Source organism: Amphiprion ocellaris, chromosome 21 (assembly GCF_022539595.1).
Source record: "Amphiprion ocellaris isolate individual 3 ecotype Okinawa chromosome 21, ASM2253959v1, whole genome shotgun sequence".
In the NCBI taxonomy this organism is placed as follows: domain Eukaryota; kingdom Metazoa; phylum Chordata; class Actinopteri; family Pomacentridae; genus Amphiprion; species Amphiprion ocellaris.
In genome coordinates this window covers 21,656,220-21,682,255 of record NC_072786.1, presented here as the reverse complement: position 1 = coordinate 21,682,255, position 26,036 = coordinate 21,656,220, and the positions used below count along the sequence as shown (strand labels likewise).

The 26,036-nt window shown below is 39.8% G+C and overlaps 1 protein-coding gene across 1 annotated transcript in view; it reads left to right on the top strand.

Annotated features, from left to right (window-relative positions):
• Window positions 1-25,415, top strand: part of slc41a2b (solute carrier family 41 member 2b) — a 55,716-nt gene extending 30,301 nt beyond the window's left edge. Inside the window, exons 9-11 of the mRNA XM_023299762.3 lie at window positions 2,192-2,323; window positions 2,850-2,998; window positions 20,688-25,415. Coding sequence (XP_023155530.1) covers window positions 2,192-2,323; window positions 2,850-2,998; window positions 20,688-20,873 — 467 coding nt within the window. The 3' untranslated portion in view covers window positions 20,874-25,415. The remainder of the gene's footprint in view (window positions 1-2,191; window positions 2,324-2,849; window positions 2,999-20,687) is intronic.
• The last annotated feature ends 621 nt before the right edge of the window (window positions 25,416-26,036 follow it).

Sequence of the window (26,036 nt, the reverse complement as noted above, 5' to 3'; positions counted from 1 at the left end):
ACCAACCACATATAGAATATCTGTTTACTAGCATGTGATTTATGCATTTTTTATGGTTCTGCATAAAGACGCCTCTCTCATAGCTTTCCTCAGTTCTACCCGGAACAGTTTTTTTTACACATATACAGGCAAGCTCAGCAGAGCGCCTCTCTTCTCTCCTCCTCTGAGCTGCTCTGTGCCCACCTGCCTGTGAGTTTCTTCTTTCTATCTGTATGCATGTGAGCTCTCCTCCAGTGCTTAGTCACCAGACTGTGGCAACAAGGATGAAAAACACGGGAAGTTAGTTAGTGTGTCACTTGCTAAAGGAAAGGTGTGATAGCTCGAGCACATGAATGTAAAATAGCGGTGTATTTTGTCAGTACAGATGGCGCTCCACATTTTCATGACTGACCATCTGCTTGATGTTAATTAAAATGTAACATGAAGAAAATAGAACTGCAAAGAAAAAAAAAACGTGATCATTTTACAGTCTTGGATAAATGTACAAAATGTTGAATGTGGAATGTGAATGTCACCAGCTTGCTAATCAAGAAGAGTACTAATAGGACAAAAGTTCAGTTTTGGCTAATTTTCACAGGCAGCCCCTAAATTCTTAGTAATGTTAGAGCAGTAAGATAAATGAGAGGTTGGAGAGCTCAGAACCACCCAGCACTAAAAGAAAACACCAAGATGAGAGACCATATAAAACACAATTGGGTGTAGCAGCTGAAAGTTTCTTCTTGTTTTCTACTCCACTAATTATGTTGTAGCCCTTAAAGCTAGATTTCTAGTTGTGTATTGATGTAACTGCGTAGCCCTCGCACGAAGATGCTGCAGTCGATGGGTACCTCCTCAAAAATATAGCAACATCTGTGGATTAACACACTTACACAGCATTTATCTCTCCCAGTCACAGCCAATGAAATATGCAATCATGTCAACTGCACAGCACTGCTCTTTATTTAGCAGTAAGACAATACATTATTGCTCTAGTAAATAAAATGTTATGTAAACACAGGTACAGTGGGGAACTCTGACCTTTTTGGCATAACAGTTGTGTGGGGAACAAAACCACAATACATAATTGTGAAAGGTGCATCTGTTTATGTGTAGTGATGATGAGCCCAGTGGGTGATATCGGATGCTCCTGAGGTAATTACAGTGCTCACTGACAGTTAGATAACACCTGTCAGGCTAAATGTTATACAGCTTTGTTTGAAAATGTTGCATTAAATAGATATGGCATATTTTAAATGTACGTTAAAGTACTTTTCTTATTTTATCTGTTGTAAGCAGTATATTGTATGGAAGCAGTTGGGTGGAAAATATCTGTGCTCATATCAGTATCAGCAATAGGCCAGAATATCCACAGAAGTCCTTTGTGATGCATCATTAAACTCTAGCTTTCGAGTCATTTTGTGACCCTTCAGGAAGATCACAACCAGTTGAGATACCGCTCCTCTACAGGATGGGATTTTCTCATTGTCCACACTGATGGATCTTACCTACTTTGTTCTAACTGCTGAAGAAAATGTTCAGTTAGTCCTTTTCCACACTTAACATTTTGACTCTTTGGGCTGGGATTTAGACCAAAAACAAAGTGCAATCCAAGAAGTCAAAATCAAGTAACAACCGCTTGATGCATTTTTGAGCTTATCAGGCCCCAAAGCACAATAGTTTGTAAATGCTAACAGGCGGGGGATTACACCTCTTTAAAGTTTTCACCACTGCAACTCTTATCTTTTGTTGCGACAGTTGTGAGATGATGGATGGATGGATGGATGGATAAATATGGATGGATAAATATGGATGGATAGATAGATGTGGATGGATAGATATAGATAGATAGATAGAATGTGACCCAGAAACAAAATAAAGATGTCAGCATGCAAATTAGAAGCTTACAGAGTCCAGTGTTAGATTGTTGTGCAGGTTTTCCCAGGGGAAAAGTGAGTAAAACAAGATTTCCCAAGCTCAGTAAAAACAGCCAGCACCTGCAGCATAATCCAATCATTTAAGTATGTTTACAAGGTTCCACTTAGAAGAGTAATGAGGTGATGTAAGGGGTAAAGAAAAATGCAAGAGCCTTATAAATTAGTGGGCCCAAGAGGCCCAGTCACAGTGTCATCGCCCTGTAATCACAATACAAAAACAGAATGCAGTCATTAATGTTATTAGTCACACCTGTGCCTTTTACAATGTCCATGTGCAGGTATTGGGGGTAACCTGGTGGCCATCCAGTCCAGCAGGATCTCCACCCACCTGCATTTCCACTGTGCTCCTGGGGAGGTTCCTGACGAGGCCAAGGGCTGCTACTACCCCTGCCGTACATTCTGTGGTACAGGTCAGTCCAAGCACACCGAGCCCATTTCATAAAATCAGGGATTGTTTTCTAACCCTGACTTGATAGGTTAGGACACATTAATTATTTAGGTTATTACAAATTCTGAACTAGTTCCTGAGAAGCCTTCAGTATGACACATTTTGCTTGGCCTTCACACAAGTGAGAAGTAGGTTTGGATACAATGGTTTATATGAATGCTGTCAGGGTTATAATGAGATTTTAACTTGAAAGTTTGACAGTTATTTTCAGCTCTTCTCCTGCTGAGCTGGAGTACTGCTGGTTCTCTGTTAATCCATCTTCTGCTATGCCAGGTGTAAATTAATTTCTTGTCAGAAGTCTTAAATGAAAACCAGCAGGACTCTGAATCCTGGGGATAGTAGGTGGACTGGTTCTGCTAGCATAATTTGCTAAGTTATTCATTCATGTATTTTAGAAAGGCTGCAAATGTTTCTCTGTTGCAAAAGAAATCAATCTTTCATGTTCCACATTTAGCTTTCCTCACTCAATTTTGTTTGTACTTGCTTAGGAGCCAATCATCGCTCTGCTCAGGTGCTTCTGCTTTTAGTGATCCCTGGTCACCTAATTTTCCTTTACACCATCCACCTGATGAAGAGCGGCCACACCACGCTGACACCTATCTTCATGTCCGTCTACCTGGCTGCTGCTATGCTGCAGGTGAGCACAAGATGACCCTAATGCCAGATATGTATGAGGTTTTGGAATTCTAATGTAGTAATTCCGAACAACATATTTAGGCTCGTGGGCTTTTGGCTCAATCTAGTTTTATATTGCAGATATTAATACTGTTTTAATAGGAGTTGTAATATCAAGAAGATTTGCACCCCAAAACAAAAGACAATAATAAACTGTTTAAAGCTGCACTAATTCATAGTATCTAACAGTGGATGAAGTGACAGTGTTTCATGTCAAAGCAGTTTCTCATCATGACTTGCCTGAATTATCACCTACTTCTACAGTCCCAATCAGCTCTACAGCATTTGTTTTAGCATTTGTTAAATCATTGTTTTGGCCCTTTGCTTCACAGCCTAGTTGTTATGGTTCAATCTGACAGAAAAGAAAATGAAATATTGGACTCACATTTAAGAAGTGGACATGGACACAGTTTCAAACTAGAAAAGCACTCAGAGAGCACAGCACTCCACCAAAGCTGTTCATTCCCCCATATGGCATTGTCAGAAATCCAGCTTTTTTTTTTTTTTTTAAATTTTTTTTATTAGTTTTTGATGATCAGAAATCACGGCCACATAGAATGTGACCATTTAATACAGATGTACCCACAAACAAAATGACCTTGCACTGAGCGCAGGCGTGTGTTATGCATGTGTACGTTATGTGGGGTTACCGAATCGCGTGACCTAAATATGTAGTGGGCGGCAGGAATTCATGGGACTCAGAAACATCCCCACAATTTAATCAATTGCTCCTTGTATCATTTCCGACTGATAAGTCCCAATAGTCCCGCATCAGTCGATTTGTAGTAGGATCACAATCATGTGATCGTCAGCAGGCAGCTGATGTAGTGTTCACTTGTTGTCATAGTTACAGTGACGCCGTGCCGCTATCTCACAATGATACAGAACTCTTTAACAAATCCGTGGATCCAGACTATAAGCTGCATCACTGCCAAAATCCAATCACTTGGTCCTTGTGTCATTTCTGACCTTCCCTGAAAATGTCATCCAAATCCATTAGTCCGTTTTTGAGTAATGTTGCTAACAGATAGACAGACAAACCAACGCTGATCATCACATAACTGCGCCGCTTTCCTTGGCAGAGTAATGAATGCTAATGTTAGGATTCTGTGTTTTCAACTTGCTCTGTTGTTCTCAAGTGGACGTAAAAGGCTATTAAGGCAGCATTAAATTGCCAGTTTGTCTTGGATATAGTTATCCATGTTTCAGGGGGAAAATTATTTAAAAATTCTTCACAATCTTGCATACCAAACACTCCTCAAACTTTACTATTTACCGTAACAAGGAACATTTTAGTTTGGTGTTGGCTCTGTACATGTGATTCTCTGGAACAGATGTGAGCAAATGTTACACAATTTATATCTCCATGCAACATTTTATACACATTTTGAAGAATCGTGTTAGATAAAGTTAATGGGAACAGCAAAATAATATTAAAAACACTTATTAAGATTGTTTTACTCTCCTTGATTTTTCACTTTTTTGGAATAGAGTTAATGTGTAAAAAAAGGTGATGGAAGCACTTTTTCCAAATGCGTTATGACATAGTGAGAATTACTTTGCATGACTTATCAGCTGTTTCCGTTTCTTTTATTGTTTTCACCTGCGGACAGTATGAAACATGACCAATACCAGTTGACAGGAAAGAGTATGCAGTATGTTGTTGTATGCGGACTGTCTGAGTGTCAAATGTTTATCCATCCATCCATCCATTTTCTTCCGCTTACCTGGTTCGGGTCGCGGAGGCAGCAGACAAAGCAGGTCATTCCAGACGTCCCTCCCCTCAGCAACGCTTTCCAGCTCTTCCTGGGGGATCCCGAGTTGCTCCTGGCTAGATGACATACATAATCCCTCCAGCGGGTTCTGGGTCTACCCCGGAGTCTCCTCCCAGGCGGACGTGTTCGGAAACCTCCAAAGGAAGTTTCCCCAGAGGCATCAGAATCAGATGTCCAAACCACCTCAACTGGCTCCTTTCGATCCGAAGGAGCAGTGGCTCTACTCCAAGCTTCCTCCGGATGTCCGAGCTTCTCACCCTATCTCTAAGGCTGAGCCCAGCCACCCTACGGAGGAAGTTACTTTCGTCCGCTTGTACCTGCAGTCTCATTCTTTCAGTCACTTCCTAGAGCTCATGACCATAGGTGAGAGTTGAAACGTAGATGAATGGTAAATCGAGAGCTTCGTCTTGCAGCTCAGCTCCCTCTTCACCACGACGTTTCAGTACAACCCCCGCATTACTGCTGACGTCGCACCAATCCGCCTGCCTATCTCTCACTCCATTTTCCCATCACTTATGAACAAGATCTCGAGATACTTGAACTCCTTGGAGTAATCCACTGGTTTCTGGCAGAGAACCATGGCCTGGGACTTGGAGGTGCTGATCCACATCCCCGCCAAACCACTCCAGTGCTGCTGAAGGTCACGGTCTGAGAAAGCCAACAGAAACACATCATCTGCAAAAAGCAGAGATGCGATCCTGAGTTCTCCAAACCGGACACCCTCCTCACCCCGGCTATGCCTTGAGATACTGTCCATGAACACCATAAACAGGATCAAAGACAAGGGACAGCCCTGGTGGAGTCCAACACCCACTGGAAACGTGTCTGACTTTGTGCCGAGTATGCGGACACAGCTCTCACTTTGGTTGTACAGGGACCGAATGGCTCGTATCAGCGAGCCCAGTACCCCATCCTCCCGCAGTACCCCCACAGAGCCTCCTTGGAGATAGGTTAAGGGCATACATGATTTGAGGGTGTATGGCTATAAAAGAACTTGTGTCCCTGTTTGAATTTCCTCATGATGCAGTCTCCGTAGTTTAATCATGAGAGAATGGAGTATCTTCTTGCACAAATATGCTGATTTGGTTTTTGCCTGTGTATGTTTGCCGTCAATCACTCAACATCTGTGACTATGCAATGCAGATTTGCAATACAATCTTCAGCACAAAGTTAATTTTTGCCCAAGCTCATCTTACATTCTGCTGATTCCGTAATTATTTGGATGCAAACATGCAGAATATGAATGAGTTCCTAAGAAAGATGATTCTGCGGATGTGTGCCTCCTCCTTACCCCCTGTCTTGAAGGAAAAGAAGCAGGTGTGTGTATCCTGTGAATTCCTAGAGCGTTGTGGGTTCAGGCAATGCCTGAAGGAATGTGATGTCTGTACATTTTTGTTTTGGCAGCAGTTAAGATAATTGCGAAGGAGAGATTTGAATTATGAATGGCTGCTTTTACATCTTTAGGTGCACTGTGATCGGTCTTAAAGTCTGGAATTCTAAGAATCTAGTTGGTGTGTTTTTGTGTATGTGTCGGCCTCTTGCTGTGCTTGAAGGCTTTTTAAAACTCCCTAAATCTTTAATGCAGACATGGAACATTAGGATGTAATCCTGGCCACTGAGGAGTTGGAGACTTTCCAAATCAATTAAGTCCATAGCCAGTAGAGCTGCTTTAAGGTTCCTTCAGTCCAGATAGAACATCAGATGTCAGAGACATGCCCATGGGGTTGGAAGGATAAAAGGAGTTGAATCCAGCCTCTTTCATATTTACCAGCAATAAAGAGAGAATACTGATTAGTTTACCGATTGGATTCAGGAACTGAATTCTGTATTGAATGCAAGTTTCTTCACAGCTCCACAGCAACATGTTTATTATGGAATAATTGTTTATTTAAGAATACCACAGAAGTTACTCACAGAACTTAATCTGCATTGTCGTCAATGTATTTGTGCAGATACTACTTATTAGGCTACATACTATACATAATATCAAAGTTCTATACAAGCTGAAATCTTGCCTACTGCCATATCCAATCTTTTAAGACTGTAACATGGATAAATGGTAGACATTGTATTAATCTAAGGAGGGAAAAGTGCTGAAAATACAAGACAATGAAGAATTCTCGTTTCAGTCTGCATTGTTCTTGGAAACTTGGTTTCAATGGCTGCACATGTCTCAGAAGGCAACCCTTTTCAGAAAAAACCTAACTGCAAAGAGCTACGAGCTGTTTCCATATAACTGTCAGGCTTATTTGAAGCAAGCTTTTGACATGTCACTAAAAAAATTGCAAAAATTGTTTCCATTAGCTGGTTTGGAGCAAGCAAATTTAGCTGTGCGGCGTCATTAGAAGATGGCCATCCAGGTAACATAAAATAAGCAGAGTAGAAGAAGCTGGAGGAGAAAACCAGTTGTTTCGCTACCACTTAATAAGCACAAAGAAGAAAATGCGAATAAAACTTTGTCTATATACCAGAGAAAAATTGAGAAATGTTTTCTGGAATTTTTTCAGTCGGGGAAGTCGTAGTTAATTCTTTATGTCAGTTAGTGTTGGACAGTTTCATGCTGTTGGGAAGCAAAGACAATACAGTTGCAGAAACAGCCGATCTATCATGTAAGAAAAAAGTTCAGTACATCAGAACTTAATCGCAACATTTTTTCCTATCTTCCATTCATATGCAATGATTCTTCTCGAGTATAAAAACCTGTTTGTAAATTGGGCATGTTATTTAGACATTTGTGATTTCCATGAGCTTTTCTAAAATGATGCCTTAAAATGCACAGAATGACGCATTTTAGAAACACGGCTACTGTACACTGCACTACACAGCTGCCACACACATACTGTGTCGGTCACAAAGCAGAGCATTTAGGAGTCAGAGCCAGATATTATTTTTCAGGCTTTGATCAAGACCGAAATCAAAACTAAAAGAGAGTAAATATTGCACTTAATTTTGCCAGGTTGCCAGAAACACCTTTGCAATGATAATTGCTACTCCCTTTCTGTTGGATGTGTAAATTGATAACTGTTAACAAGTTCACGATATCAACGTAAAAGTTGATGATATGTCAGTGTTTTGTTCATAACTGGTTTCTGCTGCAACCTGAAAAATACCCCAAAAGAATCAGTTGATAAAAGTTTAAAGCTGCTATGGCTGAAGCGACAAACGTCCTGCCAAAGCTGAACCTCCTCCAGAAATGTTTTACACCACTCCTGTAGCATCTGTCTTTTTCTCTACTGCCCCTTTGTAGGACTTGTGAAAAGCTGCAGGGACTCACTGCCGTTTGGACAAACCTTGAACTTCTCAAAGACATTGAGTAGTTACAGAGCAGGTCCAGTGCAGGACTAATGTCTTTAACTCTCTGAAAACAGAGGTATGGGTGTTTTAGGATAATGAGAGTTAAATTTGAGCAGCGGCTGCACTTCAAGTGAGTCTTCACCTATACTTAAACCCAGGGACTAATGATAAAAATTCTGTCCCGCTCATCATCTGGCCGGAGAGATGAACTCAAATGTACACACAAGCTTGACGTTTTGAGTGTGCATAATGGAGATGTGGGATGATCTGCCTTTCTGATGTTGCATAATCCCTTATTTGACGAGGAGCTCCTATTTGAATATATTTTGTTTGTGTTTGGATTAGATTGTTTGAGCAGTGAATAAGAGAGACATCAAAATTGCTCAATTTAGACACTTGATTGTGGCAGACAGCAGAATTAGTTCTGGCTATCAGCCTCAGTCAGTGCACTCAGAACACCCCGGTGTATCAGTGCATATCTGAAACTGAAATCACTTTATCCATGCAGATGCATTTCATTTGGTTTTTGCCAGCGACTCTACATAAAGGAATAATGTTAAATAACAACATGGCCCACATTTCAAATACTCAATTGCCTGAAATGCTTAACATAGACTCATATCGAGATTTAATATGCCCCCATTTTACCCAGACCTAACAATGTAGTTTCAAATTTTCTCTCTATTTGACATGGTACGAGACACAATTTGGCAAAAATGTGGGTAACACGGTAGAATTTGATAATGTCATTCAGTTAAAGCAGAGAGCACTCTGCAACAGTCTGTTTCTTTAATAGCAGTGATAAGCAGAAACTGCATATGGTGCGGTTTGATAATGTTCTATTTAAAGTGAAAGCCATAGAAAATTAGGGGAGAAATTGAAGCATTTCTGCAGAATGACCCAACTCATTGTGATATCTCTGCAAGCCTCACAGTGCACTAACTGAGCAGAAAGGAAAAATGTTGTTAAACTGACCAGAGTTCTGCATATTTTGGTATACAGTGGTTCATAATTTTACACAAATCCAAAGTGAATGAAAACCCAGGACAAATCAAACAAGTAGAAAGCATGAAAAGAAAGCTTCAACAATCCACAGGACATCATATTAACCCACGGCATACCAAGACTAAGAATGAGGCAACGCAAAAAAATGAAGACAACACAGTGGAAAAATTCATCATAGGAAATGACAGTTTGAGATTCAAGAAACTATCTCTGAAAAGGTTACACCAAGTTCAACAGTGGAGAATATGCATGACTATGATAATGTAACATTCATGGGAATCATCATAGTGGGACATTTAATAACACAAAGGCCAAAGGTTCCAGGGGTCACTACATGGGCAAATACATAACCAGTAATAGCTGCGTCAAAGGCACTTTAAGAAAAGGTGAACATCTTGTGCTCTGACGCCCAGATCTCATTATTTCAGTCAAGGCTTGACAGATCAAGAATCCTGAAAATCTAAGCTGTGAGAATGTTACTTGATCATCTGTCAACTGAGCTTTTGGTTCTCAAACCACTCAATTCTGCTCAAGAGCAATAAAAACACAATATATCACAGCTTTGTGAGGTTAGAAAATAATATTCTTTTTTTGTCAGAATCAGAATCAGAAAGCCTTTACTGCCAAGTGAGCTCGCGCACACAAGGAATTTGACGTGGTGAATGGAGTTATGGTACTCAGCAACAACAAGACAGTAAGAGAATAAATCTAAAAATCTAAATCTGAGAAATTCTAAATAAAAGTACTATTTGTAAAGGCCTATACAAATAGACTTATAGAACGTTAGTGCATCATGTTCCATGAGATCACTATGTTTACAGGTGGACTGGGCTGATATATCACAATAACTGTGATAATTTCTAAGTACTTATTTTCAATAAAGACTAACAGGAAAAAAATGATTGCTTTTAATTCAGCTACCGTTTATTCAACTGACTCAGTACATTAAATTGAACCCCTTCAGTGTATTTATCAAGACTCACAGGTAGTAAATTTGATGTTGACACAACTCAACCCAACTGGTTGAGGCAGATGGCTGCCTTCCATGAGCCTAGTTATGTCTGAGGTTTTTTGTTTTTTCCTGTTAAAGGGTTTTTTTGTTTATTTTTTTTTTTGTTCCTTCCCACCGTCAAGGCAACTTTGGATTGTCGGGTTCTCTGTTCTTTGTTTAAAATGAGTAAGGTCTTCAGCTTTCTATGTGAAGTAAATGAAACACATAAGTTAACTAGAAAAGCTGCATCACTGCCAAAATCGAATCACATGGTCCTTGTGTCATTTCTGACCTTCTCTGAAAATTTCATCCAAATCCATTAGTCCGTTTTTGAGTAATGTTGCTAACAGACAGACAGACAGACAGAAAAAACCCACGGTGATCATCACATAACTCTGCCGCGTTCCTTGGTGGAATAATAATAATAAAATCTAACAAAACATAAAAGCAGTGGAGAAAAGAACAATCTTTTTTTTTTTTTTTTTTTAAGAGATGGCTATATATTCGTCAAATCTAAGTTCCATGGGTGGCTGGTTCCAGCAGTAGACAGCATAACGACTGAACACCATTTCACCATGTTTCTGCAGATTTTAGGGACCTTCCTGGCCCAGGCTTGTATTCAGCAAACATATCTCTGATGTGTTTTGGACCCAGGCCATTCAGAGTCTTTCAGACAAAAAGCAGAGTCTTAATTACATTCTGTATTTAACTGGAGACCAGTGTAGCGCTCTAAGAATCAGAATGATGTGTTCTGTTGTTAGTCAGCATTCTAGTGGCAACATTTTGAAGGAGTTGCAAATGCCTTATGGGTAGACATCAAGATAAAGGACTGATCTCAGCTTGATGATAAACAGGAAAAGCTGCCACTGTGGAGACTCTGTACCAGCCTGTATGTTCACCCTGACAGCAGGTCCTTCAACCCTCGGAGTAGCCACGGGAGTGTGTCTCTTAGGTGGAGGTTGTTGGGGGGACACAGGGAAACCACTGGTCCCTGATGGCTGCAGACTCCACCAGGGGCTCCGTTATTAAGCGATATGATCGGTTGTCATGGACCAGGGAGCTAGCATGCTGGAGAGTTTTCATAGGAGCTTCAGTAGAAAGCAGCTGGACTTCTCTTTTAGGTTCTCTTTTAGGTTCTTGAAGTCATTTTACCTTTCTATGAGGCTTTTTCAGTTGTGACGAACTGAAGATGAGGTGGGTGACTGAAAATCTCAGACAGTACACAGACATGTCGGCTTGGGAGTTTGTTCAAAACATAAAAGACATTATTGCTATCGTGCTGTGGCGCATATTATAATATTTATCACCCAGGCCATGTTTGTAGCATCTCTGTCCTGTGAGAGCCATGTATCTCTAAGAAGTCAGCTTTTAATGAGCTCAGAAAAACAGCCCTCTCCTCAGCTTTGTGTCAGTGCATTTTCCAGCTAATCCTGGAGGGTTGTTAAATTGTTCATTTAGCTTAAGAAATAGGAGAATGTTCTCAGTTCATAAAGGAACACGTAATCCTTCAGTTTATCACAAACATTCAAAATTCTATCTGGAGATGTGGTGATTTTACATTCCATAACAGATTTTTATCATTATTATTTAATTGCTGTGTAATCTCAGTGAGCTTGCGTCCAATGTAGCCTGAGTTTCCTGGAGAGAGGAAGGTGGACCATTAAATCGCTGTTCAGTGTCTTTCTGCTCTCTATAGTCACCACTTTGTTTCAATGCAGCTGAATCCATAATCATTTTTGCGATTTTTCAGTTTGTACAGTTGTTTTCAGTTGAAACAAGTCTGACACATGATTGTGGCTCTTATATAGACAGGTATTTCTGACTATAAATCATGAAAAACAGCATTGCCGGAGCCATAACTGCCGGGAACACAATCTGTCGTTGTGTACATTTGTGCTTACACTGTGCAAAACTTCAACCTTTTCTTCTACATGATTGCATTTCCCTCTGTAGCCATCCAGCAGGTGTGCAATAGAAAGCACTTGGTTTGTTCCTAAGAGAAAATAATAAATGTGCAGAAAGTTGCTGAATGCAACAAGTACTTTTAAATCACTTCCTATCAGTCACACAAGGAAGGCTGTTTAGTTTGTGTACCACATTTCCTTCTTGTTAAATGTATTCACTGAACAAACTTTAATAGGATTGAAAATGCTACAACAAAACACCTGAGTCTATGTGTATTGAAGTCATCCCTGAACTTAATTTTTTTTGTAGTCAGGCACTAGAATAAGTTATTCTGTAATATCGGATCAATGATGTGAAACAGCTTGCAACGGTCTGCAAATCAAGCATTTCAGGGTGCAGCTATTTCAAAGAGTACAGCTAAATCCAATTATGTTTGCCCACATGATAAATACCTGCAGTGTTCTAAAGTAGCTAATAGAGTGACATTAAGTGATACAGTGTGTGTGTTCTTTTCAGGCGGGATTTGCAGGCTATTTTTGAGCGCAGGATTGAAGGTTGTGTATATTGCATACTTAACGGCACAGAGGCAGAGGGAGCTCAGGGAAGTAAATCTGAGTAAACAGAAGAGGGAACTTTGTGTCCCTGGTAGGCAACAGCTTGAAGCAGGGACTGTATTTGTCAAAAATGCATTAATATGCCACACTGATAAAAACAGACCCCATATATAAACCAGTAAGACTAGACATTCTGACCACTCAGACGTGAAGCAGAAAACGTTGATTATCTCCAGCTTCACAGCTTTACACATCAGAAGGTAGAGCGGGTTGTCTACCAATCACAAAGTTAGCAGTTCAATCCAACTCCTCCTGTCCACATGCTGAGGTATCCTGGGACAGACACTGAACCCCAAAATGCTCACAGAGTTAGTGAGAATGGGTAAATGTGGTGGAAAACATTGTAAGCTGCTTCGTCCCTTAGGAAAAAAGCATCAAATAAGTGCAGTAAATTTACTATTTACCATTTAGCTGAACTGTTAGCTCTTTAAGTGGTGGAATCAGCAGAAAATGGGCAGGTGAGAAGACCTGAGCAACTTTGACAAGGGCCAGATTAGGCTGGAACTTGCTTTAGGGCGGAGGTGTCAAACTCATTTTAGTTCAGGAGCCACATTCAGCCCAATATGATCTCAAGTGGACCGGACCAGTAAAATCACAGCATAATAACCTATAAATAACCACAACTCCAACTTTTCCCCTTTGTTTTAGTCCAAAAAATACATTCTGAAAATGTTAACACTTAAGGAATCTTTTTTTCTTTTTTTTTTTTTTTTTACAAAATATTATGAACAACCTGAAATTTCTGAAGAAAAATAAGTTCAATTTCAACAATATTATACCTCAGGTTATCATTTACACAGTACAACTTCCAGATCACAGAGGGTCTACAATGGAACAAAACATTTAGTCATCTGGAAATACTTCAAAAAAGACAAAAACAAGACAAAATGGTACAAAAGTGAGACACAAAACGACAAACGCGAGAAACAAAAAAATGGACAAATGACGTGAGACAAAAAGGAAAAACGGAACAGCAACATAAGACAAGCAACAAACGTCAGACAAAAAAGACAAAAAAGCCAACAAAAACAAGATAGAATATTACAAAAATGAGACACAAAATGACAAAAGAACAATGAACAATCTAGTATTTTACTTTATGATCAAAACAACTTGTCAAGGTTTGGAAAATTATTTTAAATTTATAGTTTCACAAATTTGCAGTCTGCAATTAATGTCTTCTCTGTAATTTGTACACTTTACAAAGACCTCCCACGGCCTGGATTGGACCCTCTGGAGGGCCGGTTTTGTCCCGCGGGCCGCATGTTTGACACCCCTGCTTTAGGGCATCCCAAATCTTGGTGCATTTTCTGATTACAAGAACCACCCCTGTAGATGCTCTTTAATGGCCATTTTCAGAAAAGCAGTATGTGGTGAGCATTTCTGAGCACCCCTGAAATGTATATATTAAATTCACAATATAAGCTAACATCACAAACCCTCATTTTTCTATTTTCTAATTATCTGTAGTCGTTGTTTTGCTGCACATAGAGTCAGACCCTATACTGTGATGGAAACAGAAAAGTGCAAGGGCAGATCAGAGTTCCTGCACTGGATGTCCCAACTGTCTGAACCATCGAGTGAATGCAGGGAGATGTGCTAGAGTGAAGTCTGACCTGCAGTAGCTCTCACTCACATCTTACAGGACTATCTGCTGCCAATGTCCATGCCTCGGTGTCACTGCTGTTTTGGCAGCATGCAAAGCTCTAACAGCATATTGGGCAGGTGTTTTGACTCATCACTGTCTGATTTTAACATCAGTTTAGTCAGTACTCCTATACACACTCATAGACATGTGCCTTCATATCTCTGCTGTTTACCTTGCAGTCACTGAGGCAGAGGATTAACTGAATGCTGCCGTGTTAACTTTTCACAGTTGCAACATTCTATATCTTAGCATTACAGACCATAGTATAGAGTGTTCACACATGACAAGCCTTCAAACTAATGGATACATTATTTTGCTTTTCTGGAACTTACTTCATTGTTTCACTAATACCAGAAGAAACTCTCAAATGCAGCCAGCTGTGTCTTTCGGTCGGAATTTCTGCTACCAAGTAATATCCAATTAGAGAGAGGATTATAGGATTTTCAGAACAGACAGTCAGAGATTCCAGCAGCGTCCCACATTATCATCTAATTTGCCAGGGGTTTCAGGTTAGTTTTTATATGTACATGAAAGCAAAACGCCAACAACAACACAAGTCCAAATCAAGACTGAAGTTGTTCGAGACAGGTCCAGGTCAAGTCTCAAGTTTTCTAAGAGCCTAATCCATGCTGAGTCTTCACCTGTTTGGGACAGACAAGTGTCAAGTTGTTTTACTGTCATCCAAGCAAGTGGTACTTTGTGGTACCAAAAAGTCTCTTAGATTTCACCTCTCTGGTAACTTTTGTGAATTAAAATGACCTACAAATGAAGCAGAATGGGTAGCCTTTTATTGCAGTTAGATGGAATCGATTATGCTAATGATTAAATCAGAAGAATGCTGAGCTACTATTGTAAAGGTGGTGCTCATCAAGTTGAAATGAACGATGTGTGATGTTACTGCAGTTAAGTGGGTTTTTCAGTGTGACTTAGAGCACAAGCATCTTCAGGGAAAAAGGTAAGGGAGGTTTAGGATAAGAAGAGCAGCAGACTTGTAGAGACAACTGAAGGATTCTTGTTCTTTTTGAAGTTACTACATGAAAGGAAATTACCAAAATACTGCACTGTTGTACATGCTGGAGCATGAAACTGAGAGTGCTTCAGTGGTTCTCTTCTCTGTCCAACACAGTTCGCTCGAGAGCCAGAAGAATAGCAATCAGCTTATTCTTCAACTGAACAACATTCAGAAGCTCATTTTCAGCTGTATGCTTATTTCTGCCACTTGTTTAAGTGAACAGTAATTGAAGAAATTGATACAAAGGCAGCTTTAGGCGAACATGGCCGTCTCAGGAGATCAAATAGCTTTATTGTGTAGCACCTGGTCTTTTTCTGTACTCAGACATGATTAAAGAAGCTAATACAGAAGCAGTGAATGAGATGATGTAATCTAACTGCACACTGTTAGATCTGACTCATTTTTCATTTGTTTTGTTGCATTTTGGAAATGGAATGTGGCTCCCTCACCCTGAAATTTTGCACACAAGTGTCTTTTATTTTTTATCATTTAGGGCGGAGGTTGTTTGTTTTTTTTTTTGGACCAAACGAAACTATTATCCGAAATGGGAAGCTGTGTGCTGTGAATGATTGATTGTAGTTGACAGTTTTAGGCAGGGCGATACGAAAGCAACAACTGCAACAACTGAGAGGATGTCCAACTGTGCTGCCCTGTCACCATGAATGAAAGACAAAGTCATGACACCCACTTCTGTGAATAGGTTTGAAAGCTTGTTGTTCGCCTGTGAGATGCTTTCATCGTGGTCGTGATCGAACGTTACTGGATGGGAAAGCAGGAGGCTGTGTTGTTTAACAGTATTACACATTCCATCACAGGAAATCCTCCACACTGAGAGACAAGCAGTGCTGTCAACAGGTTATCAGAACTGATACATTAATCTGTTCTCCAACACAGAGAATTATATATGATAAGAATCAATTCTCTCTTGATAAAGTCCCAACTGTTTGCATTCTTTACATGTCAGTATCGCTCAATGACTGCAATGCTTTTTTGTTTTTATAATGTTTGAACTGCCAGCTCTGGACAGCTCATTTTCCCTTAAATTATAGGCTCGTCCTTATCTTTTAATAGACTTCTCTTTTTCTCTTGCGACCGTTCCCGCCATGCGTGGAAACTTGAATTATGAAAAACACTCTTTAACTCGTCTCTCGGTCTGCTGCTCTGTCCATTACTCCATCTACTCCCTGTTCCCACTACAGTTAAGTGTTTATGCAATTCTGCAAGGCATTTTGAAGCACTTGTTCCCTCCAGGCCTCTTCTTTTCTCTATCTTGCTTTTCTTTCTGTTCTTGGGTGTAAAATTCTGCTCAGACTGCCATTTCATTGTCTACTTTTCTATTGCCATATTATTCCTCATTATTGTCATGGGAGAAGACTACTGATTCAAAAAAGTAGGAAATAAAGGAACTTAATGAACAGCAAATAGTAATATTATCATTGTTATCTTTAATTTTGTCAATGAGAACATATGAACATGCTTACAAGTGTAGTATTTCTGATTTGAGTTCAGCATGTTAGCAGTCTAAGATTTGTTGACTTCTCTCACTAACTAGCTACCATTTGACCGTTTCATGCCACTTAGAAATGTCATTATTTTTGAAAGAAAAGCATTTTTTTCAATGAAGATAACATTAAATGAATCATAAATCCAGTGTAGACATTGTTAATGTGGTAAATGACTATTCTAGCTGGAAATGGCTGATTTTTAATGGAAAATCTCCATAGGGGTACAGAGGAACATTTCCAGCAACCATCACTCCTGTGTTCTAATGCTACATTGTGTTAGCTAATGGTGTTGAAAGGCTAATTGATGATTAGAAAACCCTTGTGCAGTTATGTTAGTACATGAATAAACGTGTGGGTTTTCATTTAAATCATGAAATTGTCTGGGTCACCCCAAACTTTTAAGCAGTAGTGTAGATGTGCAGCTGAGGCTAATGATTTGTTTACCAGTCAATCCAATAGTTATTGAGGCATTTTATCTAAAACTAGAGATATGAACCTAGTGGTGGCTCTAAAGGGAAAGTCAGTGTATCACTGAGGTCAGTAGGAGAAATATCCTAATACTTTTTTTGGCCACTCTTAGACCTTTAACATTCTGAACTCCAAGCATTTTTTTCACTCCTGTCTCATTTTTCCATTCTGCACTGCAATATACAGTCCTGCACCTCTGTTGAAACAGCACAAAATTGTCTAGAAGTAAAGAGAACTCAGAATTGTTTTTTGGTACATTATTGCACTATTACATATCGTAGTTGCCATACTTACTAAAAACACAAAAATGCAGCTCGAGCTTCTTTGTTTTTGAACTGGAATCAGCTTATGCAACATTGTTCCAAATACTCACAGGTTAGCGTTTTCTTTTCATCCGACAACTTTGGAAGGATTATCAAGGATGTTTTCACCTTTACATGTTTAGACTGCAGTCGAAAGGATGTTTTTACCTTTTTTTCTAAAGGTAAAAACATCCTTCATAATCCTTCCAAAGTTGTCAGAAAGAAAGAAAGCGCTAACCTGATGAAAAGACGACAAAATGAACACAGTCAATCTGCTCACAGGTGTTCCCAGTACTGAAAAAAATGGTGCTCCAAGTGACATTGATGTATAGATAGTCTATTTGACTTGACCTATTTACATTTTACAACCTCTACAAGTTTCATCACACCACTCTGCACATCAGCTCGAGAAAGAAATTTCACCATGTGGAATGTATCGTCCAACAACTTGCTGAAATCTTGCTGCTCTGTATGCCATTTTTTAACCATGGAGCATTTATTTTGTTAATCAAATATGTTTTATTTTTCTCTCAATCTCCAGTATTGTCTACTCATTCCTTTCCGTTAAAACAAGCTGCTGTTTGAACAGTCTCAGAATTTTTTTCACGTGCTATATGAACCTAGTGGTGGCTCTACTATAAAGCTGAGTCAGCCATAGTTTCTCAGTTGTATTGACAACCACAGAATTATTTTTCTTTTTCAGGATCTGGTGCAAAAGATTTATTTTGCCAATTTTTTTAATGACATATATAGAACAAGGTATTTTTGATGAAATATTGCAATTCTTTACTTATTTTTGGTTTCTTTTGGATGCCACAATCTCTGGCTGAGTTCAGACACCAGCTGCAGAGAGCACACAGACCTGACAGCAAAAATTTAATTTTGGCCTCTCATCGAGTTACTTTCAGAATTAAGCATAATTGGTAACCGTTGATAAAACCTGCCACCAGCGATGTTTGTTGAAAGGTGAATGTTATGATTAGTGCTCGCAAAAAATGAAAAGCTGCTAGCTGAATGTTTTGTCCTCTAATGAGAAGGATTGATGTGAGATAAAAGCTGTGTTAGCTTCAGAGTTTGCAAATCTGTTTATCTCAAATAACGTTTGACATTTTTATTGCATTATTTTCCATAAAATGCTGGACTGAGCTATTAAAAGAGAACAGTGCTGCAACTGTAGCAGGGTGAAAAACAGTGTAGAGTTTGGTTAAAAAGGGGTCCGAACTTGATCATTTTAATTATAGCTGATACCAGGCCATTAGGATATGCCTAAATATCCAACCTGATACCCATCCTTGGGATTGGGTTAGAGGATGTCTAGTCATTAGAACATATTGTCCTGGAACTGTGTAAATCCCACAGATATTTCCATAATCCATCAGGACAGAAAATGTAAAGTGGAAACTTCAATATATAGATTTCATTAGATGAAGTCAGGGGATCATCAGAGTCATAAGAATTCAGTCTCTGGGCACTATGTACTGCAGTCTGTACTGAATTTCATGGACATCTGTCAATGTTTGCCAAGTTATTTCTGTCAGGACCAAAGTGGTGGACACACTGACAGAGCCCTCCCTAGTGTGCCACTGTTAGCGAAGCTAAAAATGTCTTACTAAAACACAAAGATGTGTAAAGTTACCTCAGTACCCAAACTCTTGCAGATCTTTTATGCAACATGGTCCCAGCTGGCAGCTGGAAATCATACGGAACTTGTCACTCAGATTGGAATCAAAACACCAACAATAATTAGAGGGAAACAGACCTGATGCTTATAATTTTATTGAAGACCACTTCAGCCTATTAATTACTTTACATTGGATTGGTTTCAATACAGTATCTCTCATGCAAAGAAGCATTTGCTTAAGCAAAACCTTGCCCTCACCACCATCATCACCATGTACCGTTTCCAAGCTGCTTTTAAAGCCAGTACTGAATTTGCTCAGAAGATAGCATTCCTTGATTAGATTCAGTTTACAGCATACGACTGATAGCAGTGGTGGTTACTTAGTGGGCCAATATCAGTGTGTCAGCATGGACGACCAGCTTCAGACAGATCATTATCCCCTTTACGAATTACCAATGGAACTGTTGTGTCAAATTATCCATACTTAGAGACACCCATCCTTGTGCATGTATTAAATATCTGTCTTTACCCCAAGCTTCCTCTGGATGTCCAAGCTCCTCACCCTTTCTGTAAGGCTGAGTTCAGCCCCCCTATGAAGGAAACTCATCTTGGCTGCTTGTATCTGTGATCTCATTCATTCGGTCACTACCCACAGCTTATGGCTATAGGCAAGGGTTGGACCGTAGATTGGCTAGTAAATTGAGAAGTTCGTCCTCTGACTCAGCTGCCTCTTCATCACAACAGTTTGGGACAACACCCGCATTACTGCTGACGCTGCACCAATCTCTCTGTCCATCTTGCACTCCATTTTCCTGTCACTCATGAACTAGATCTAGATTCTAAGATACTTTGACTCCGTCGCTTGGGGCAGCAACTCACCCTCTAACCCAATCCAACCAAATAACTATGGTGCCCATAATAATCCAGTCCTTACAATAAAATATTTTTTCTGTTGTGTTGTTGGGTGTGTACCATGATTGAGCTAAATTTTAGGAATTGGAATAGTTGGACATTTTAGGAAATGCACAAAGGCACATATTTGTTTTCTTGGTGACAGATGAAGAGCTGATACTATTGAAGTACAGTCAGAGCAAACAGCCAGTTGACTTAGCTTAGAAAGGCTTAGAAATGAGGGAAGCAGCCAGCCTCACTCTTTCTAAAGTAACAGAATCTGCCTCTCAGCACTGCTGCACTTCACTGGTTAAATTATTTACCTTTTTTTGGTTTACCACACTATTGCATTTGCATAACAGTATTAGTAGGTCAGGGTTAGTGGTCAGACAAGCAGCAGAAACTCTGGGATGTTACTTTTCAAGTCTTTGTGCTAAGCTAAGCTAAACTGTAGGTCTAGCTACGTCTTAACTATACAGGTTTTATGAGTGGTAGAAATTTTCTGTTATTAATCTCAGCAAGAAATTCAAGAGGCCAAATGGTTGTAAAATAAATAACTGGTTCTCTGCTGTATATTGCAGTATCAGTATTCTAAAGCTTCCATCCTTCTTCTCTTCCAGGTGCTGCTGTTGCTGTGTATAGCAGACTGGATGGTTCACTCCATGTGGCGGAGCGGCAAAGACCCAGACAGTTTCTCCATCCCTTACCTGACAGCTCTAGGTGACCTGTTGGGCACTGCCCTGCTGGCACTCAGCTTCCACTTCCTGTGGCTCATAGGAGACCAGGACAGCGATGTGGGCGACTGAAAAGGCCTTTGACAATAATGTGGCAACGGTGACAGGAACCCTGCCGTCTGCCATCCGACTTCTCACGCCCTTAAGCCTTGTGGGAATGTGGGCACTCTCTGTCGCTGGCCAGCACATTCCTCAGCTTCACATACTGGATGAAACTGAAACCACATGATGGTTTAGAAACTATTTTCTGCTCATGGCTTTTTTTCTACACACAAAGAACATTATGTTCCATAAATTTAGACTGTTCTCAGTAGCAATTCTGATCTGCATCGTTTGCACCAAAGCACTTGGATATTATATTGCTGGTCTTGTTGAGAGGAGCAGGAAAACGGCAGCCACCACCCACAGCGCTGATGAAACTGCTGCTGATTGCAAGGTGGTCTACTTTGTAAGCCAAGCATCAGTTGGAGGTCATCTCTTTGAAAATATCTCTTGATCTAGAACACGTTTTGGGGATTTACCACCTAACGTTTCATGATATTTGCTACCTGCCTTGTGTAGTATGTCTCTGCATCATCATCAGTGGAGGGACACAGACAGTAAGGATGGAGGACCAGAGAACTGAGGTCTGGAGTCATTGTGTTCCAGGTTAAGTCATGAAGATGCTGCCAATACCAGCTTTAAAGGGAATAACATAGATTTTTAGTGATAATACAAAAAGTCTGCTTTCCTTCCCATGTTTATATTTGTGTTTTGTTGTTTCATATTTTGCGTTATCCTGCAATGTTCTCTATACATTTAAGGAACACTTTTCCTAGGCTGCATCTAAGACAACATGCAGGGGTGTCTCATATACAATATATCTGTGTTTTTCATTATGTTTCTAACTTCATCAGGGGCTCTCAGTGTTTTTGGAAATGGGGACCAACAAGTAAATTAAGTCGAGTTTTGCGAGCCAACTTTGTAATGGTCTTTAAATTGAGACAAATCATAATTTTACTTGCAAGATTCAGTTTACTAAAGATTCTTGCACAGGAACATGAATGACATAGACAAAGATTAAAATAGATGGAATTTGTCAGTTAGTTGAAAAATATTGCGTACACTGCATGGTACTAAACTGTTGATAAGTGAGCCTTTGCTAGGCCCCTCCCCTAAGAGGAATTAACCAGTAATAGCTTAGCAGGTGTTAGTTGGCACAGCAGCATGGTGCAGTACTTGGTGTTTAAAAAGTTGAATGGGGGTGTCTTCTTAAGAGAAGCCATAAGAGCAGATGAATGAAACAGTCTCTGATAACTAGCTTGCTCTCTACAAAAGTAATTAATTTATCAATTTAGCACATTCATCTGTGGAGTTGTAACTTGTGGGGCTGAAAGAAAATCATATTGCATTTATTTTTTATAGATTTTGCGATCTGAGTCACAATTTTGATGGTTAATGGTCACTTTTGCACTTCTTTTCCATTTAAACAAACAGAAAAATGGTGATAAGACTTCTGTTGCAGTTTGTATCAAAGAAGCATGTTCTCTTTGATTTGGAAAATCAGATTTAAACTACCATTACACCTCGAGAATGACGTTAAGGGCTGTGAAATGTAAGAAAAAGAAAACAAGGGTTTTTGAAAATTCCGTCAGAAGCAAGGACATGTCTTCTGAGGCATTTTAAAGCTTTGGTCATAATATCTACACTACCGTTCAAAGGTTCGGGGTCACTTAGAAATGGCCTTATTTTTGAAAGAAAAACTTTTTTTCAATGAAGATAACATTAAATGAATGATAAATCCAGTCTAGACATTGTTAATGTGGTAAATGACTATTCTAGCTGGAAACAGCTGATTTTTAATGGAATATCTCCATAGAGGTACAGAGGAACATTTCCAGCAACCATCACTCCTGTGTTCTAATGCTACATTGTGTTAGCTAATGGTGCTGAAAGGCTAATTGATGATTAGAAAACCTTTGTGCACTTATTTTAGCGCATGAATAAAAGTGTGAGTCTTCATGGGAAACATGAGATTGTCTGGGTGACCCCAAACTTTTGAACGGTAGTGTCTATGTAGCATCTTTGTAAGACTACTAGCCTTCATTTCAAATAGAATGCTGTGCCGCATTTTTCCTTTGTCAAAAAAGATGCAGCTCCTGCGTATGGATATTACACTTGATCTTATTACCACTTTAATAATATTTCTATAACTGTTCAACCCTAGTTTAGGTTAAAACTAGCAGCCCTGTTTTAACTCTTGTTTGTGCATCGACATGGAAAGACACCTGACACCCACAGAGGCATAGTGGTAGCTATTATACTCTTCTAGTCTGCTGAGTCCACCTGAAAACTCTATTGCATTCATGTGCAATTTGTTGTATCAATGTATTCTGCAGATACACACTAATTTTCCACAGATTTTAGGCTGCACATCCGTGGATGGCTCTGCGTCGACTCTTAGGAACTTGGAGCGATGATGAAATTTATGTCATGCGGACCGTTATGGAATGTATAAGACAGGCCCTATTCTTTACATTAAAGCCAACAGCATTACACTTACCAAACATGTTGATTATCCCGCATTGTGAAATCATTTTGTCTTTTAAAGTTAAAAATATATAAACCGAGAGCCTGATCTTACATTCTCTTATCGTACAAATAACACTCAGGCCAAGTAGCTCTGTGATGCAATACGTGTATCAGCTGGGCCAGGCAGGTTTAGTTTCAGTCTTTCAGCAGTGTAATGTATACAAGGTGGGCCAGAAGTAGGTTTACGTTCAGTAGGTATGCTAAGTAGGTATGATAAATTGCCTAGTGTGAAGGTGGGGAGTGTTAAAGTCTCCTTGCCATGATGTGTGCACCTGCTTGGCATTTTCACACTTCCGATACTGCTTTAGTATCCACTTTCTTTGTTCTTGATTTAATTTGTTTGCAATTGCTTACATTCACTGTAAAAATAAATAAATAAATAAACAAACAACATAAAAGTCAAAACCAAAATTGTCAGAAATAGCTTAATAGCATTTCCAAAACGTGAATAAGGGATGTGGAATACTGATTTGGAATTATGGTTGGGATAAATTAGATCTAAAACGTGAAACAAATAGTGAAACAACTGTAAGTCTACTTTTGGTCCACCCTGTAGCCATGGAGTGCATATCGGAGACTTCTTGTTCAAAACAAGTCAGCTGCTGGGAACATTAGTCAGCGTCTCGCCAGCTACAGTACAGCGACCATCGTCAGAAACGAGAAACTAGTTTTGTCTGCCACTGTCTGAAAACAAAGACGTGTTGCTTCAGCAAAGTCATTTGCATATGTGTCCTGTAAGAATGGAAAGCTCAACAGGAACCAAGGGGAGCAGGGCCTAGCAAACGCAGAGGTGTCTCTTTGTAGCCGTTTATCTTTTCAGCCTGTCACCAACAGGTCGAACAATAATACTGGTAATTAGTAATCAAGGAGACTGATAACCAATATTTACTATAGATACTGATAATAAAAATCCTGGTATGAAAATTTGGAATAACACAAACTCCAACACAAAAATGCCTTTATTTATATTCCGCATATGTTGAATTGAAAGATAACTTTCCAACATTTACCCTTCAGTGTTGATTGGCTGTTTCTAATGACATGTGACCCGACACTGAGACAGTGCTGTGGGCGGGATATTGCTGTATCGGAGCCAATCGAGCACATTTTTTAGCTAATTTATTTTGTTGGGCAAATTTAATAATAGCCATGCTCGAAATATCAGATCCGATAATCTTCCAAACCCTACCTTCAGAATCCTGTCATGTTGTGTAAATGAAAGCAGCACTTCTCCAATCTGAAACAAACCATATAATCCTTTGTGTATCCTGTCAGCCCCCTGTGTTCCCTCTCATTCATTTCCTCTGTTTGTTTGCGTTGTGTTCGGGGGTTGGGGTGGGTGGGTGGGTGGGTGGGTTACACTGACCAGGACCACATGAGTATTTGCACGCCAATCACATGCTGTTTACATGTATGCATAGTGTCGACACACACAGTTAATCAGCTGTTTTCAGAATCGCTGTGAGCTGATTAACCGCCAGATTTCTGCTTGACTTTATTTACTTTCTCCAAACGTGTTGCATTTAAAGGGTCTGAGAATCTACTGAAGCACCCTGATGTTAAATCAGCCCTCGTAGCTGTGGCAGGAATGACATGGGGGAAATCCTCTTGCTTAAAAATACACTCTTCAATTAATCCACCTCCATCTCATTATTGAGCAGCATATTGTGCGCATGTGAACGTAGCCAGTGGCTCTCTTAAACTCCAATATGTGCCTCTTGAGATTCACTGGTTGACAAGGTACTTTTCTCTCTGTCATGCCATTAATGCCATTTTCTTTTCTACTGCATTGTAATACTGTGCAATGAGTTTCTTTTTGTACTCTTTCAGCTCTGACACTTTTTCTTTGAAGAGTTTCATTCTAAAATGACACATCCACTGCTTTAATTGCTATCAGGAAACAACTTGCAAATATAAGAGATCCTGGGGGGTGATGTGAGTTTGGAATGTGGAGAGATTTTCTTTTTGGAATGAAACTCTTTCTGCTTTTGTGGCTCGTATGGGCCAAAATTGTCTAAATAAATGTCCTTGATTTGAAAAGCATCTCATTTCTGGGTATTTCTGTTGAAGGGTTTAGCTGACAAAGTAGCCATCCTCTTGTCCAAATGGGTACACAGCAGTAGTCATTACCATAGTGAAGGGAACAAGACAGCATCACGAGCTCTGAATGCAGCAGATGAAAGCTCGGCTGCTGAGCCAGGAAGGACAAATAGGAGTTATGATTGAAGAGAACTGTAGAAGTCATCATCCCGTCTCTGTTTGCCTGAAGTAAGGCCCAGATATAATCTGTGTTCTCCGATGGTCTCCATGACAACACGACCAGGCAATGCTCATCCTCTTCTCTTGACCTCAGTGTTTGGAAAAACGTGCATTTCGGCACAGATGTCACACATACGCCTACCTCCAGCACAGCTGGAGGTAGGCGTACCCGAGCAGCTCGTTTCCCTGTAAAAGCTGGCGGCGAGTCGCTGTTTTGTGGGAATGGAGCCATGGCAGGATTATCTTTTCCCATAAAGGCTGACTCTAAATGTGGCCCCTCCAGACTGAGCCCTTTCAGTCTTTTATGTGTACTGTGATGTGTTCTCCATCATGGAGAACCATCAAATCATCAAACATGCAAGGATACCGGATGATCTGGGTAGTGGTAATGAACTCTGTAGAAGG